This window comes from Parus major, chromosome 23 (genome assembly GCF_001522545.3).
Source record: "Parus major isolate Abel chromosome 23, Parus_major1.1, whole genome shotgun sequence".
Lineage (NCBI taxonomy): Eukaryota > Metazoa > Chordata > Aves > Passeriformes > Paridae > Parus > Parus major.
Genome location: NC_031791.1, coordinates 3,298,723 through 3,313,371, shown reverse-complemented (window position 1 = coordinate 3,313,371; position 14,649 = coordinate 3,298,723). Strand labels below are relative to the sequence as shown.

The window sequence follows — 14,649 nt, the reverse complement described above, 5'->3', positions numbered from 1 at the left end:
CGACTGACACTCTGCAGGAGTGGACTGGAGCAGTAGCCGTGCGTCGACATTGGGGGAAACTCTGAGTGCCTACCCACAGACTGCCTGCTGAAATAGTCTGTTTGGGCATCCCTACTCTCAAATCTCCAGACACTGAGAACCAATCCATGCTGTCATTGCTTTCTTTATGCTAAGCTGTTTCTGTGCTTTCACTTGCCACAGGTGGTGTAAAAGACAACGTGAAACTGAAAATTAGAAATTAGATTGTAACACTATTAGAATGTTTCTCTTAATAATTTTACCTTTATATTTTCAGTTACGTTAGGGTCTAAAGTGGGAAAATAATTTTTTTACTTTAGGAGAACAAGTAGCAAGGACCTTTAACCTTAAGAACTGTTAGGTCTGCGGAGGGCCAGGGGGATCTGAAAGCTGGCCATGGGTAGCCAGCCCAGTCGAGCCTAAATGGTGGGTCAGCACCCTGAGTGAAGTCCATAATGGAACAGGATTTTGGGACAAAAAAGGAAGTCCATGGCAGCTTCATTCTTCTGAAAGAGGCATTTATTGCCTAAACAGAACAGGAAGCACATATGTGGGAAAGAGCACTTGTGACTAGACTTTATCTTTGGGTTTAGATTGTTGGACCCCCAACTGTCCTCCTTATGACTGTTCCAGATATCAAGGCAGATGGAATCAAATGCATGTTAAGCTCACTAATGGTAGCTGGGTAAGGTGTTCCTTCCATAATTACCAAAAAGATGAATGGCCACCTGAACGAATCATACAACACTATGGACCAGCTACCTAGAACCCAAATGAATTAGTATCAGGTGCCAGAGAACCCATTTATAATCTAAATCGGATAATTAGGTTGCAAGCTGTCTATGAAATAATAATCAACCAGACAGCTACAGCTCTTGACCTTCTTGCTGACCAGTCTACTCAGATGAGAAATGCAATATTTCAACATCGGATGGTATTAGACTACTTATTAGCAGAAGAAGGGGGGGGTGTGGAAAATTTAATGACTCAAAATGCTGTTTGCAAGTAGATGGCAATGGAAAAGTGGTAAAACAAATAACAAAAGGAATAAGAAAGTTAGCCCATGTACCGGTCCAAACATGGAAAGATGGGAATGGGACATGTTTTCATGGTTACCTGGTGGCCTATGGGTCAAACAAATGCTTTTTTTCCTCTTATGTGTTGTAGCAACTCTAATCTTCTTACCATGCATGATCCCTTGCTTAATACAACTCATTCAACATGTGATCAAAGGAATGCAGGTAGTAGCCATGCCTACTGACCCAGCGATGGCTACAAAAGGGCAGAGTGATGCCCCTGCAAATAATTGCAAAACCAAAAAGGATCCAAGAACAAGAAATTAAGTCAATGATAACTAAAGTTTGTAAAGACAATTATTAACAAAAATTAAAAGAGGAGGGATTGAGAAGAATGATGGGTTTGTCTTTACAAACAAGCTGTGGGTCAGTTGATAAGAGGTAGCTATCAGTGAGAGACGACAGAAACAATGGGATGGATTCCAGTAGAAGATCAAAAGAGCACTAAAAAAACACTATGAATTCCATAAAAGTTAAGAAGGGATTATGCATTATGCATTGGGGGTGGGGGGGGAAGGTATCATCGCCGGTATCAGGCGTTCCGGGAAGCCTGTACCTCTCAAGTACCTCAGCCTATGGGGAAAGAGAGAAGGGACAAGCGGCCGGGAATTAGGATAAAAAGGAGGCTGTGCTTCTCAAAAATTTGAGAGACCCCAGGGGAATGCCCCATGGCCTCTCCCTTTACTCGAATAAAGTAAAAGGACTCCTCTGTCTCCTTTTTGGATATAAACCTCTGGTGTTCGTGGATTAATTTTCCTGACACAATGAACTAAAACTTACTTGAGCAAAATTAATACATTGCGGTTGAGAGTATTCCATGATTTAGCTTGCGGAAACCTAGTCCATAAGATCATTCTGTTTGTTTTACTTGTAACTATAAGTGTAATCCAAGAATTGGAAAGCACCTCTAACCAGAAAAGTGCTGAATGGCCTTGGTCCCAAGCTTTCATTCAATCCACTGGATTCATAGGAAAATATTCTGATATAAAGGATTTAAACCTGTCAATTGTAGTTACACATGAAAACCAGGTGTATGAAAAGTGAGAATGACAAAGAGAAAAGTTGTTGTTTCTTCAAGGGACTATAAGAAAGGTAATCTAAGTAAGATGCTAGATGATTAATGAGACTAACCATGAAAAGGCAATTCAAATTAGTGTTTCAACTTACTCCACAGGCAAGCACTGAAAAATTTGTAATCATCTAAGTGAATTGGATTGTTGGTATAACTTCACATTAGTGCAGACAGTAGATGTGGTTTGCCTGTGGAGTCATGGTATTACTGAGCTCTCATTCAAATTTAAATTGCAACAACCAAATCAACTGTAACCCGAGCTCAGACAGCACCACCTAAAATTGAACCTATGAAGTTAGCCCCTATGTAATATGGAATACGAGACAACAACAGCTCTTATTTAACCCGGAGTGGTTCTCAAGCGTATTGAATTCCTAATGGAAACTAACATCTCTGAGATTCAGCCAGCTTGCTCCTCTTTCCTAAAGACATCATCTGAAGGCTGAGCAACATAGTTACTGAAACAAGTTTACTTCAGAAACAGAAGACAAAGAGATTTAACTGGAATATTAAGAACAGGATTGGGGGTCCTAAATAGAATAGACTCAGAAATATTAATGAATAAATTAGCTGCTGCAACAAGTGATTTGACCAAACTAAAACAGCCCTTACAATCCTCTTTATTAGCACTAGGAACTAACCAATAGCAAATTTCCAAAGTTTTACCAAAATGAGAAGAAGCTGGAGACCAAGACCACAAACTAATAATAAATGCATTTAATATGGCCCAGGACAATGTGTCCTTAGCCCTCAGCTGCATACAGGCACAATTATGGCTACAATCAGTGGTTGCTTTAATAATAAAGGAAGGAAATGAAAGTGCTTTCCCAACTGAGATTTGGAAGATTGTCTGGGACAATGCAAACAATTTAGAAAGGAAACTTCAATCCTGGTTGTCCTGGGTTGATTATGATGTTAAATTGTATCCCCATTCATCCACCTAACACAGACACAGGTTTTGTATCCTTAAAATTCCATCTAAGAGTAAAAGTGAGTGGAAAAGAAGCACCGAGTCTGTTATCAGAGACTGTACTTGCTGCCCCCCGCATCGGGAGTTTTGAATACAGCACACACAGACAACAAGAGACAGATCGCCTTGGCTTTCCAACTAGTCAGAGCAGAGAGGTCTTCCTGGACTGTTTTCTTTCCCTTTTTCTGAAACGAATTGAACCTGCTCTGGACTGGGGACTCGGGGGAGCACCGTGAGCTCGCACCCGTGGAGCCCAGCCTGGGCAGCGGCATTTTCCAGCACCAGAGGGACTGATAACAGAGTGAACACCCACAGGAAAGAGACCCTCTGAAGTTTGTCATCTCTTTGGAACGGCAAGAGGATTTGTAATTTGGTATCGTTCATTCTTGTGCTGGGTAGTGCTGTACCTGTGAAATAAACAGGTTTTTTCCACTTTTCTCAGAGAAATCTCTTCCCGAACCGGTTGGGGGATGGGAGAAAAGGGCCACGTGGGTTTGCTTCCCGGGGGGGAGCCCCACTGGAGGTTTTCTCCCAAATTTGCCCTAAACCAGGACAAATACACTGGTGGACCCTGGAAAATTTTACTTATGACCCCACCACTGAGACTGCTACTGCTTTCATACTAACTATATGTAACGCCACTACTTACAATATCAGCATATTGAATCATGAAAGGACAGTGCTCTACCCCTCAAAGCATAGAGCATGAGCCCAAATGATGAATGAGATGTGGCAAACTGTAAATTTAGAACATGATGCACAAAATATATGTCTGGACAGTGAGCAAAACATTTGCCACTTTGAAATTCATCCAGATACTAATAAAAAAACTGTAGTTGCGTATCTTAGCCTAAGAACTGCTTGTGTTTCCGTAGAAATAGATGATCACCTACACCCATTGAAATGAACCTTACATTAGTAAGACAGCTAATGAACCACCAAGACTTAGCAAAAATCCTGAAGGGGATTCAAGAAAATAGGCAAAAGACTCTAGTTACTCTCTATCATGATATAAAAGAAATAAGAAAAGTATTACAAAGAGTGAACCAAGACACAAATCATCACTGGTAAGATGCACTTTTTAGATGGTCACCGACCGCAACTGAGATTTTGAACACACTTCGCCATCCTATTATTGTCATCAGTAAGTGTAAGTCTAGTGCTATCTATCACAATGCTTGTTTAGAATTAGAAAATGCTAAAACAGATGGCAGTACTAACTTCCCTAGCAGCAGCATATAGTAATGCAATGAGAGATACATACCGAAGAGAGCAAGCTGTATTAGTAGACTGAAAAGGGAAAGGCATTAATATTGCTAAGCAAAAGAATTTACTAATTTTCTAGAAAAGGGGGGAGTGAAACAGACAAATTATGAATTAAGAATTAAACATAAAGAAATGCTTGGCTAAAAGAAGGGGGGAGTTGACAAAAACCATACCCTGCTCCACAAGAACAGGAAAAGAGTCAGACTGCAAGATAAGATAAAGAGCTAGAATACACAAACAAGATGCAAAGACTAAGGCACCACAGGATAAGGAAACTCCTTGGATCTCTAAGCCGGAAGGAACGGATTCAAAGTCTAACAGGTGGTCAAAGGACTGAAAGAGGCACTTGCGAAAAGACAAAGTAAAGCGTCCAGCTAAGGAGAAAATTGCTGACCTCATCCCAAAGACCCCCCCAGACGACCACTGAACTGACCAGAAACGACCAGCGCGCAGCTGCAAAGGGGCGTGGAGCTAATTGTAATATGAAGCAAGGACAGGCGGGGTTAGGAAATGAATATGTATTAAGCGTATTGGGCAACCCGTTTGTAAAGGATAAAAGGAGAAAGCCAAATCTAAAAAGGTGTGCATGCTTTTTGGAGGAGATATCCCCCATGCACCTCAGCGCTAAATAAATTCATACCTGCTCATATAACTACTCTGCGAGTTATAGAGTTCTTTTTCTATCCGCATATCATTTTAACGTGAGGCGGGGGGCGGCGGGAGCGGCTGTCCCGGGACGTAAGGCGGAGGGAGCGGCTATCCCGGGACGTGAGACGGGAGGCGGCGGGAGCGGGCTGTCGCAGGACCTGAGGCGGAGGGAACGGCTGTCCCGTGCCGGGCTGGGCCCGGCGCGGCCTCGACAGCTGCAGCGCCACGCTTGGCGGCGGGCGGTAGCGCCCCCTCGCGGCGACCGCGGCCATCACCGACCCCCCCTACACGCCGGGATTGGTAGGTGCCTGGTGGTCACGTGACGCTGGACAGGGGCTACCTGTGGGCGCGCGATGCATTCTGGGTTTTGTAGTCCGGTCGGGCAGGCGGAGCGCGGACGGCGGCGTGGTGGGGACTCTTTGTCCCGTGGTGCCTCGCGGTGCCCCGGTTGTCCCTTGGTGCCCTGCGGCGGACGGAGCGGCTGGGTCGGGCTGGGCGGACACGATGTCGCGGCAGGGCGGGCGCGGCACCGAGAGCAAGAAAATGGTAACGGCGGGGCCGGCGCGGCCACTGCATGGCGTGGGGCACCCGAGGAACCGGCCCGGGACGGGGGTGATCGGGCCCGGTGCGGCGGGGCCGAGTAGCAATCACGGCACCGAGCGCTCCCGTTTATGGGGAGTTCTCACCCAAAACGCTTCCCTGGCATGTCTTCGCTTCCCCTCTCCAGCTCATTCCGCGTTATCAGCCCGGCTGAGTCAGGAACTGAGAGATGGAGCCCAAAGCTCCAGAGCTGAGCTCGAATGCTGGGTCAAACCAGGTCGAATTCATTGATTTTTAATGCAAAATAAGTAATAAAATGTAAAACATGGTATTTTCTCCCTCATTGGCCTGAGGAGGGGCCGGGTCGGGCTTAGCTGCCCTCTCCTGCCTCTCCAACCCCAGGGGATTATTTTCTAGGGATTCAGCTCTTTAAATTCAGCGCTTATGTAAAGAATTGTGTTAATTCGCTGGAGTTCTGACACTTCTGTAGCCATACAACAGATGCATAGTGTGGAGAGTGTACACTGCTCTACAGTGTCCAATAATAAAAATACTGGGAAAGCTTTGGGCTTCTTTATTACATCAAGTGGGATAAAAACCAAAACTTTTTGTCCAAATTTGAATTTAGGAATTTGCCTTATTGCAACAGCTTAAGTTACCTTTAATAACAATGTCTCAGCAATAAGTGAGATCGGCTCTGGGTGTGTTGGGGCTTATGGTGGCAGGTGACGCTGCCATAGCCTCACACGGTGACAGCACCTCAGGCTGGAGACAGCTGGATTCTCTCCATCCATCCCCTCTCCACTCCAATCTTTACTAAAACCGAAACCCTTAAAACCAACACTACCTGTTCTTCATATCTGTTAAATTCTCTGCCAAGTCTCTGACTCCAGCTGAGCCAAAGGAATGTCCACCTTGTCCTTCTGATGATGTGAATTGCCTGACCTTTCATTTTCTGAAAGAAAACCAGATTTTTAAGTTAAACCCCCAAAGAACATGTCAGTTCTTTAGATCCAAAGTGGGCAGCAGCTCCAAGCAGCCTGACTGGTTATTTATATACCTGAAGCATTTTGTCCTTGTGAATGGCAATCCCAGGATCCCAGATGGGTTTGGATTGGAAGAGGCCTTAAAGCTGATCCCATTCCACCCCCCACCATGGGCAGGGACGGCTTCCACTGTCCCAAGTTGCTCTAACCTGGCCTTGGACACTTGCAGGGATCATGGGGCAGCCACAGCTTCTCTGGGCACCCTGTGCCAGGGCCTCCCCACCCTCACATAGGGAAGAGTTTTTTCCTAATCCAGGAACAAGACAAGGTGGAATTCCCTGTGTCCTCTATAAACTAAATTTCTATTTGTTTGGGGGTGTTTTCTTTGTGTGTTTTTTGTGGCTTTGTGTGAACTTATGGTGATCTGTGTTGTCACTTAACTCTGATCTTGTCTCTTTTCCCTCCCTGCCTGCTGCTGCTTTCATTCTCTAGTATTGGTATTTGCCATTCATTTCACCTTCTGCCTCTCTGCAGCTCATGGTAGGTGACAGATCCCAGGTCAGCCCCTGTGATCCCTCTGCATGCCAAAACTGACAGCAGAAACCAGTGCTGGGGATTTGTTTGTTCCCCAAAACACTTCCTTTTGCAGAGTTTTGTTCTGCAGCCTGTAACAATCTCGTTAATCACTGGTCTGACTTAATGGCTCCCAAAAAATGCTCTTTGACATCATTTAAGGGTGAGGATTGAAGGTAGTGGCTGGGAGAACAGAACATTTCCTTTTTTTCACAAATTCTCTGCAAATCTGACGATTGTGCAAAGAAAACATGAGTGACTTTGGTCCTGGCCAGTCCTAGAGTGGACATGCACAGCAGCACTTGAATGCTGAGCTGGCCTGGGTTTGTTCTCCCTGAGCCTATTATGGGTCTGAGGAGCTGATTTCAATCTGTGAAGCAAATTCTGTGCCTGGACAACTTTCTAAGATGAAAACTTTTTCCAGATGAGTCCTTTTTCATGGTACAGAATTTCATAAATCCCTGACTGGAGGAGCATTTTGGGTCTCTTGAAAGTACCAGAGCTGGAGCCTAATGGGCACTGCCCACTTGTAACATGTTCATGAAACAGAGGGAAGAGTTTGAGTCAGATCTCAGCTCTAGGCCTGTGGTAGAGGTAAATTCAGGACCCTGGCATGGCACCTCCAGCTATCCAGGAGGTGTTGATCTCTTTCCCACAGTCCCAGAATGATTTGCGTTGAAGGAGATCTTAAAACTCCTCCAGTTCCACCCCCTACCAAAGGCAGGGGCACCTTCCAGTAGACCAGGTTCCTCCAAGCCCTGTTCCAAGGAGAATGAAGTTGTTACCAGAATTGGAGCTGGGATCTCTCCTTATTAAGCACCAGATTCCTTTGAGACAGCAGGTCCCGGTTCCCCTCTGTGTCAATGGTGGCGGCGCTGGACATGGAGGCAGCGAAGCCTGGGCAGGTTCTGGTGGGTCAATCTCTTTTCCTGTGCACAGAACTCGGAGCTGTTCACGCTGACGTATGGCGCCCTGGTGACCCAGCTCTGCAAGGACTATGAGAATGATGATGATGTCAACAAGCAGCTGGACAAAATGTGAGTGGATGCACAAGTGGGCGTGGATCTGCTGTGCTATAACTGTGTGGGAGCTGGGATCGCTGCATGAATCACAGCAGGGGTCACAACCACACCCCTGTGTGCTGCTCCAGCAGCAAAATCCAGGCAGGCTGAAGTTATTTAACGCTGTGATTTCTCAGATTAGGCTTTGCTTCTTCACTATCTTCTTCTTTTATAAATATTTGTTGTCTTTCTAAAGCTGTTGCTCTGGTCCCTTCACAGGGGTTACAACATCGGTGTCCGGCTCATTGAGGACTTCCTGGCCCGTTCCAACGTTGGGAGATGCCATGATTTCCGTGAAACTGCAGATGTTATTGCAAAGGTAAATGTCCAAGTGCAGCTTTGTCAGGCTTTTTTGGGGTTTTGCATGTGAGGATGGAATATTTGCTACTCATGGGACAATTATGAGAGTCTGACAAAGATTTTGGGGAGGGAAAAAAAAGCTTTAGCCCAAGTACTGCTGGCTGGTGGGAACTGGAAGAAAGGAGAGATGTTTGCAAACCCCTTAAATAATTTTACAAAGATCAACACTGTGCCATTGCTTCACCTGTTTTTCTTTCTCTTGTTTGCCACAATAGATTGCATTTAAGATGTACCTGGGCATCACTCCGAGCATCACCAACTGGAGCCCTGGGGGTGATGAGTTCTCCCTGATCTTGGAAAATAACCCCTTGGTGGACTTTGTGGAGCTCCCTGACAACCACTCAACCCTCATCTACTCCAACCTGCTCTGTGGGGTGCTGAGAGGTGCCCTGGAAATGGTGAGCCACATCTCTCTCTGTCTTCCTTGGGATGGGTATATGGATAGCCAAGTGTCAGCAGATACTTGAATTCTGGCTTGTGTGCCTGACTTCTGGGTTTGCTTTGGACTTGAAACGCATTCCCAGGAGAAGGGCAGAGCTGCGGGAGCATTTGGGTGTTGTCATGTGTGGCAGCTGAGGCCCAGAGGTGGTCCCTGAGCCACTTCAACTCTCAAGCCAAGTTCAAGCACTGGTAGTATCTCCCTGAATTTATATGAAGTTCCAAAAATCCTCACTCTGCAACTGCTGTGAGCCCTAGCTGGGAATTGCTCAGGACAAGAGAACAGCTGTGTCTCAAATTTAGGACTGTGTTGAGCCCTGTGTGTCATGTCATGCCCTTAGAGCCCTTAAGCTGGTGCTCCAGGGTCATTTAATCCCTGGAGAAGCTGCTGTGAGGAGGGAGTTACCAGCTCCTCTCTACTCCTCCCTCACTTAGGTGCAGATGGCTGTCGATGTGAAGTTTGTCCAGGACACCCTGAAGGGCGACAGCGTCACAGAAATACGGATGAAGTTCATCAGGAGGATTGAAGACAACCTTCCAGCTGGGGAAGAGTGAACCACAGCCCCATCTCCCTGGGGACTGGAGGGACCAGTTGGGTTTGGCCATTAGCTTTCCTCACAGATCCATAGGGATCTCCTGCCCGTGCACACTCGGACAGACTCACTGATTGTCTCAGATGTTATTTTCTTCTACTCTCACTTTGATCCTCTGTAGAAGATTATTGTCTGGTTGGTGTTTATTTCCCAGGTTCATTCTGAAGCTTTTTCATCATATGATGTCCTTTTCCCTCCCCCTGGGGGTTTCCTAGGCTCAGTTTCCAATTGTGACCTGGGTTGTGTGAGAACAACTGCTCAGACTCCAGGAGAGCTCCAGTCTCTTCACATCTGCATCGGTATCAGATGGCCAGAATTGGAGACCAAGCTACAAGAGTCCACTGATTCCCTGCTAAACCCTGCCCTTCTTTAAATGAGGTGTTTGGAGATGTGTGTAGTGTTTCTGTAGATCAAACTGGCTTCCTGCACTTGATTCTGAAGTCGCTGGCAAATGCAGGCTTGATCCAAAGGGATGACTGGGGAGAGCTGTTAGAGTACTTGTATACCAGGGCTTGGGCTGCTCTGCTCATGGGGCACCACAGAAATCTGGGAATCCAATGGCCTTTCCAGTCTCCCTCCCCCAGAAAGCCTCTTGGGAGGGGAGAGGTCAAACTCCAGTGGAGCAGTAGGAACTATTTTACCTCGAGAAAGAGTGGCTAAAATGGCACCAGTGCTCCACAGTGGGCACAGCCCAGGGCTCTATGGGGAGTCACAGAGTGAGAACCAAACTCAGGCTGAGGCCTGTGAGGTGTTAAAGACATTTCAGGTTCTGTTCTTCTGTTTGAGAATGTAAAGGCTGCATGGTGTGAGGGCAATGCCTGGGTTTGTTCTCACTGGTGTTCAGTAGAATTTCCCAATAACTTGACCTGTGGCACTTGCTGCTCTCAAAAATAAATACATAAAGAAGTATTAGATAACAAAAAGCAAGAGATTGGAATATCAGCTTCCTCTACCACCCAGAGCCAAAGAACAGGCAGGCACTGGGTTCCCAAATCACTTTATGTAGCATGAAAACACAGCCCCTCAAGGTCTTTGTGAGCTCTGGAATCTGCTTTGGTTGATGCCCGAATATGAGGTGAGAGGGAGCAATCCTCTGCTTGTGCTGCTCTTTTTTGGCTTTTCTGGAGGAATGTTGGGTCATCTGGCACTGGATGTCTTGCCCTGTCCCTATTTTGGCCCCAAATAGGTCCCTTTGGATGTCCTGTGTGAGATGTGCCCTGTGAAGGAACAGTGAGTGGCTGTAAGAGCAGTCAGAGGCATGGCAGTGGCCTAGCAGTGGCAGGTGGGTGTTGGTGGCAGAGGTGCTGCCTGGTCACAGTGCAGAGCTCAAAGCCATCCCTTATTTCTCATTGTTGACCATTCCAAGTCACTTTACAGCTGCATTTTAGAATCAATTGCATTAAAAGAATCACGGTGTCAATTCTGTGGTCTCTTACCTGTGTGCTGGTGGGGAGTGGCAGCAGGGGCTCAACCCCTGCCTGAGGCTGGCAGGGTGGCAATGGTGACAGGGTGCCCAGGGCTGGCAGTAGCACTGCACCAAGAATTCTTGGCTGCTGGTGGGCCTGGAAGCTGCTGCCTGGAGGAACCTGCCCAATATTCCACACACAGAGGGGCTGGGGGGAGACACTCTGTTGCTGGCTTGGCGTCTGTGAATCCACTGTGTGCTGGGACTCTGCTGCCAGCCCGAGGCAGCTGCTGCAGAGCCAAGACTCTCTGGGCATTTGCAGTGGCAAAAAATCACCTGGAGGGGCATCTGAGCTTCCTCTGCTGCCAGCTCGATGTGGCTCCATGGCTGGCATCAGCCATGTAGTGCTGCTGCCAGGAGCATGGAGACAAGGAACAGCAGCGGCTGCTCTCCAGGAGCAGTTCATGGTTCACTTTCTTGTGTAAGTGCTCCCCAGGAGCCCTGCTGTGGTGGAATCTCTGCTCCAGGATCACCCTGCAGTCACACTCCATCCTGGGCACTGAGCGCCCAGGGCTATGCCACCTCTGCCAGCTCTGAGGATGGGGAAGTGACAGCTTTTGCAATAATGTGGGTTTTTTTCTCTTGAGCTGGCAAGCACCACGTGCTGCCAGCCTGGCCAAGAGCAGGAGCCAGCCAGGGCAGCCCCAAACAGTCCCAGTATGCACCCGGCTCCTGAGGCTGTCCCAGAGGGTCTGCGGGGAGTTAGATCCCTTGTCCTCACCCCTTCAGAGAGTGGATCCTGGACTCCTGCTCTCAGCCCCTTGGGAATTACAGTAATTTGCAGGGGCGACAGGGTCAAAACCAGCCCAGACCTTCTGGAAGAACAAAAAGCAGAAATTGCATTAAGAAAATTAAAACTGTCTACTACTGAGCAGCTCGCTGCAGACAAGGGAGAATATGCAAAAAGCTCTGTTTGAAACCTACTAAATATTACCATGTGCTGTTTATAGGAAACAAATGGAGAAAGGCATCTGCATCAATAAACCCCAACGTGGCTGGGCTTGGACTGAAGCCTTTCCACGGCTCTCGGTTATTGAATACCCGTTGCTTTCATGTGGTGCCAGCCCTGACCCCTGACACATACCGCGGAGGGGAAAGTTGACTTGTGGGAATAATAGACATTCCTAGTGAGCGATTTAACCTGGCAGGAAAAGAGGCGACTTCCAGCCTCTCACATCCCTGTGTGATATTGGAGATGACAATAGCAACAAGTCAAGGGGGGAATGCGGGACATGGGGTGGGAGCGGTGCCAGAGAGCAATGCTGCAGGACCGCAGTGCCTGGGGTGAGCCCCCCCATCACCAGCCTGAGCACCCCGTGATGGCATTGGCCACATGTGTACCAACCACATCCCAGGCTCGCACAGCAGCAGGATGGAAGAGCTTTGTTTGCTGCAGTGCCTGCAGAAGTGGAAGGAGTTTTCCAGCCCTTGTCCCTCTCCTGCAGGAAAATGAGATATTGGCTGGTGTCTTGATGGAGCGCACTGACAGGAGCTGAAGGTCAATGTGTGACTCACAGGGTCCAGGGTGAGGGTTTAAACCAGTTTATGTCCCTAGAGTGGGGACAACCTGGCCAGTGTTGGAAAACCTGGACAACCTGACCGCTGCTCCTGGCTGGTGGCGAGCTCCAGCCATTCTCCCCAGTCTTTCACCAGCCATGAGCCAGGTGGTCCCTTCTCTACTCTCCAGTAGGAAGCAGAGCTCCTAGCTTGGCTTCTGTCACTCAAAACAGGGTGGGTGACATCCCTGGGCACTGTCCAGACCCCACAGTCCAGCACTTGCTGAAAGGCCAGTGATGGCGCTGGGAGGGGATCCTGCATGGGACAAGAGAATCTCTCCGGGAAAGAGGCATTTCCGGGCTGGTGTCCTCATTGCCGGGGCAGTTCCCACAGCTTTCAGCCAGATGTGCTTGGCCAGGGTGCCGGGCACTCACTGAGGCTGTGCAAAGGATGTTTCACCCACAAGGGCTTGTGTACCAGGGACGGGGCTTGTTGGCAGGGCTGGCACAGTGCTGGTGGCCCCAAGCAGCCAAGGTGCACGTGGAGCCAGCAAGGACAGGCAGGTACCAGTCCCTCAGGGGGCTCTGGCCCTGTGTCCTAAGCACCTGCCACATCCATCTGTGGGATACTCAGGATGTGGGTACCACTCAGGTGTGGATCCAGCTCCCCCCAGATGCCCAGCTGTGACCAACCTGGCCGAGCATCTCCCCATGCTTGGCACTACACAGGCACCAAATCCATGAGAACATGTTCCCTGGCTGATAATGATCTGGTGAGTTTGACTATCTGGATGTTTTTATAACCCTTCCTGGGCCCCTGGGCCGGCTGCAATACGTGTTTGGCTACCCTGGAAGTGCAGGCAACTGACAAAATCTCCTCGCAAGGCACGGCCACGCTGCACCCCCTACCCTCGCCCAAACGCAGTTTGCAAAGCTGGGAATGCCTCTGGCAGCAACGCCGGGTCAGGGCAGCCCTTTGGCGATGCTCCTTGGCACGCGCCCTCCCGCAGCATCCCTTGCCAGGGCGCGGAAGAGGAGGTGTCTGCAGTTCCTCCCTCGGGTCAGGGGACACAGGAGCAGCCCCGGCAGCGCTGCTCGGAGCTGAGCCACATTCTGGTGGCGTTTGGTATTTGGAGTTACGGGAAGGAAGCTCCATTGTTCCTCTTTTATTGTTTTGTGTTTCCTAAGCGGGATCGGCACCCTCCTCCCACGCTCTGCCCGGCTGCGGAGCGGATCCAGCCCTGTGAAAGCCAACACTGCGCCGGAGGCGGCTGCTGAGTCCTGGGCGAAGGGAAATGCAGGGAAAATCGTCCTTCCTCCGGCACAGACAGGCCATCAGAGGCACATGCAGGGTGGGACTCATCTCAGTGTCCTCCTGCCCCTGCTCAGGTCCCGGCTCTCCGTGGTGCTCTGTTCCTCTGTGTGACCCTTTGGGCAGCGGCAGCTGCAATGGGAAGGGACGATCCGGTCGCAGGGAAGGAGGGTGACATCGGCCACGCCACCATTCCCAGCCCCGTGGCTGGGTGAGGACGCCGGGGCTCTCCCCGAGTGGGACAGTCCAGTCCCCCATACCTCGTTCCACCCCACACCCCCAAACCCCAATAATTCAAAGCACAGCGCCGCGGTCCCAGCAGCAGCAGCTCCACTTCCCTCTGGAAGCCGCTCTCAGCTGCCCGAGGTGCAGGGGGTGGCCGGGATCCCCCCAAAACTGCCGGGGAGCCGTGGGATGGGAACAGCTCAGGCACAGGCTTTGCCCCAGAGACAGCGGAGCCATGAGCTCGCTGGACCCGAGGAAGCCACTCCAGCCTTCCTGAATTTCCACAGGAAAATTTCCATTTTCCCAGCTGCAGCCAGGACTCCAGACCCCAGCATGGTGGGTTTGCCCAGAGGCAGCTCGGAAAGCTGCTGGTGCTGAGCAGCCTAGGCCCACAACGAGAGCCAGAAACAGGCAGGAATTTCGATGAGAAATGTTTGTTTTCTTTTAAAATAGTTTTAATTGTGGCTTCCAAGTAAGGAAGCCTCAAGAATGGTGGCTCTTTCCCTGAGCCTGTGGTTAATGAGGGGTTTGGGGCTGAATCACGGGCAAA

General features: G+C 49.1%; 1 protein-coding gene across 2 annotated transcripts; it reads left to right on the top strand.

Moving 5' to 3' along the window:
• The first annotated feature begins 5,476 nt into the window (after window positions 1–5,476).
• TRAPPC3 (trafficking protein particle complex 3) lies at window positions 5,477–11,021 on the top strand. Of its 2 annotated transcripts, XM_015649523.3 has the most exons (6): window positions 5,512–5,596; window positions 7,069–7,116; window positions 8,089–8,186; window positions 8,430–8,529; window positions 8,786–8,968; window positions 9,444–11,021. In XM_015649523.3, exons 1-6 carry the CDS (start codon window positions 5,555–5,557, stop codon window positions 9,561–9,563), a joined length of 591 nt encoding a protein of 196 aa, XP_015505009.1. In that variant the 5' UTR covers window positions 5,512–5,554; the 3' UTR covers window positions 9,564–11,021. The 2 variants fall into 2 exon arrangements, with proteins under 2 accessions (XP_015505010.1, XP_015505009.1); XM_015649524.2 differs by lacking the exon at window positions 7,069–7,116 and having other exon boundaries at window positions 5,477–5,596.
• The last annotated feature ends 3,628 nt before the right edge of the window (window positions 11,022–14,649 follow it).

Coding starts and splice junctions, on each gene's coding strand:
- TRAPPC3 (XM_015649523.3), top strand. CDS start 5,555: ATGTCGCGGCAGGGCGGGCGCGGCACCGAGAGCAAGAAAATG. Junction 5,597..7,068: donor GCACCGAGAGCAAGAAAATG/GTAACGGCGGGG, acceptor TTCATTCTCTAG/TATTGGTATTTGCCATTCAT. Junction 7,117..8,088: donor CTGCCTCTCTGCAGCTCATG/GTAGGTGACAGA, acceptor TCCTGTGCACAG/AACTCGGAGCTGTTCACGCT.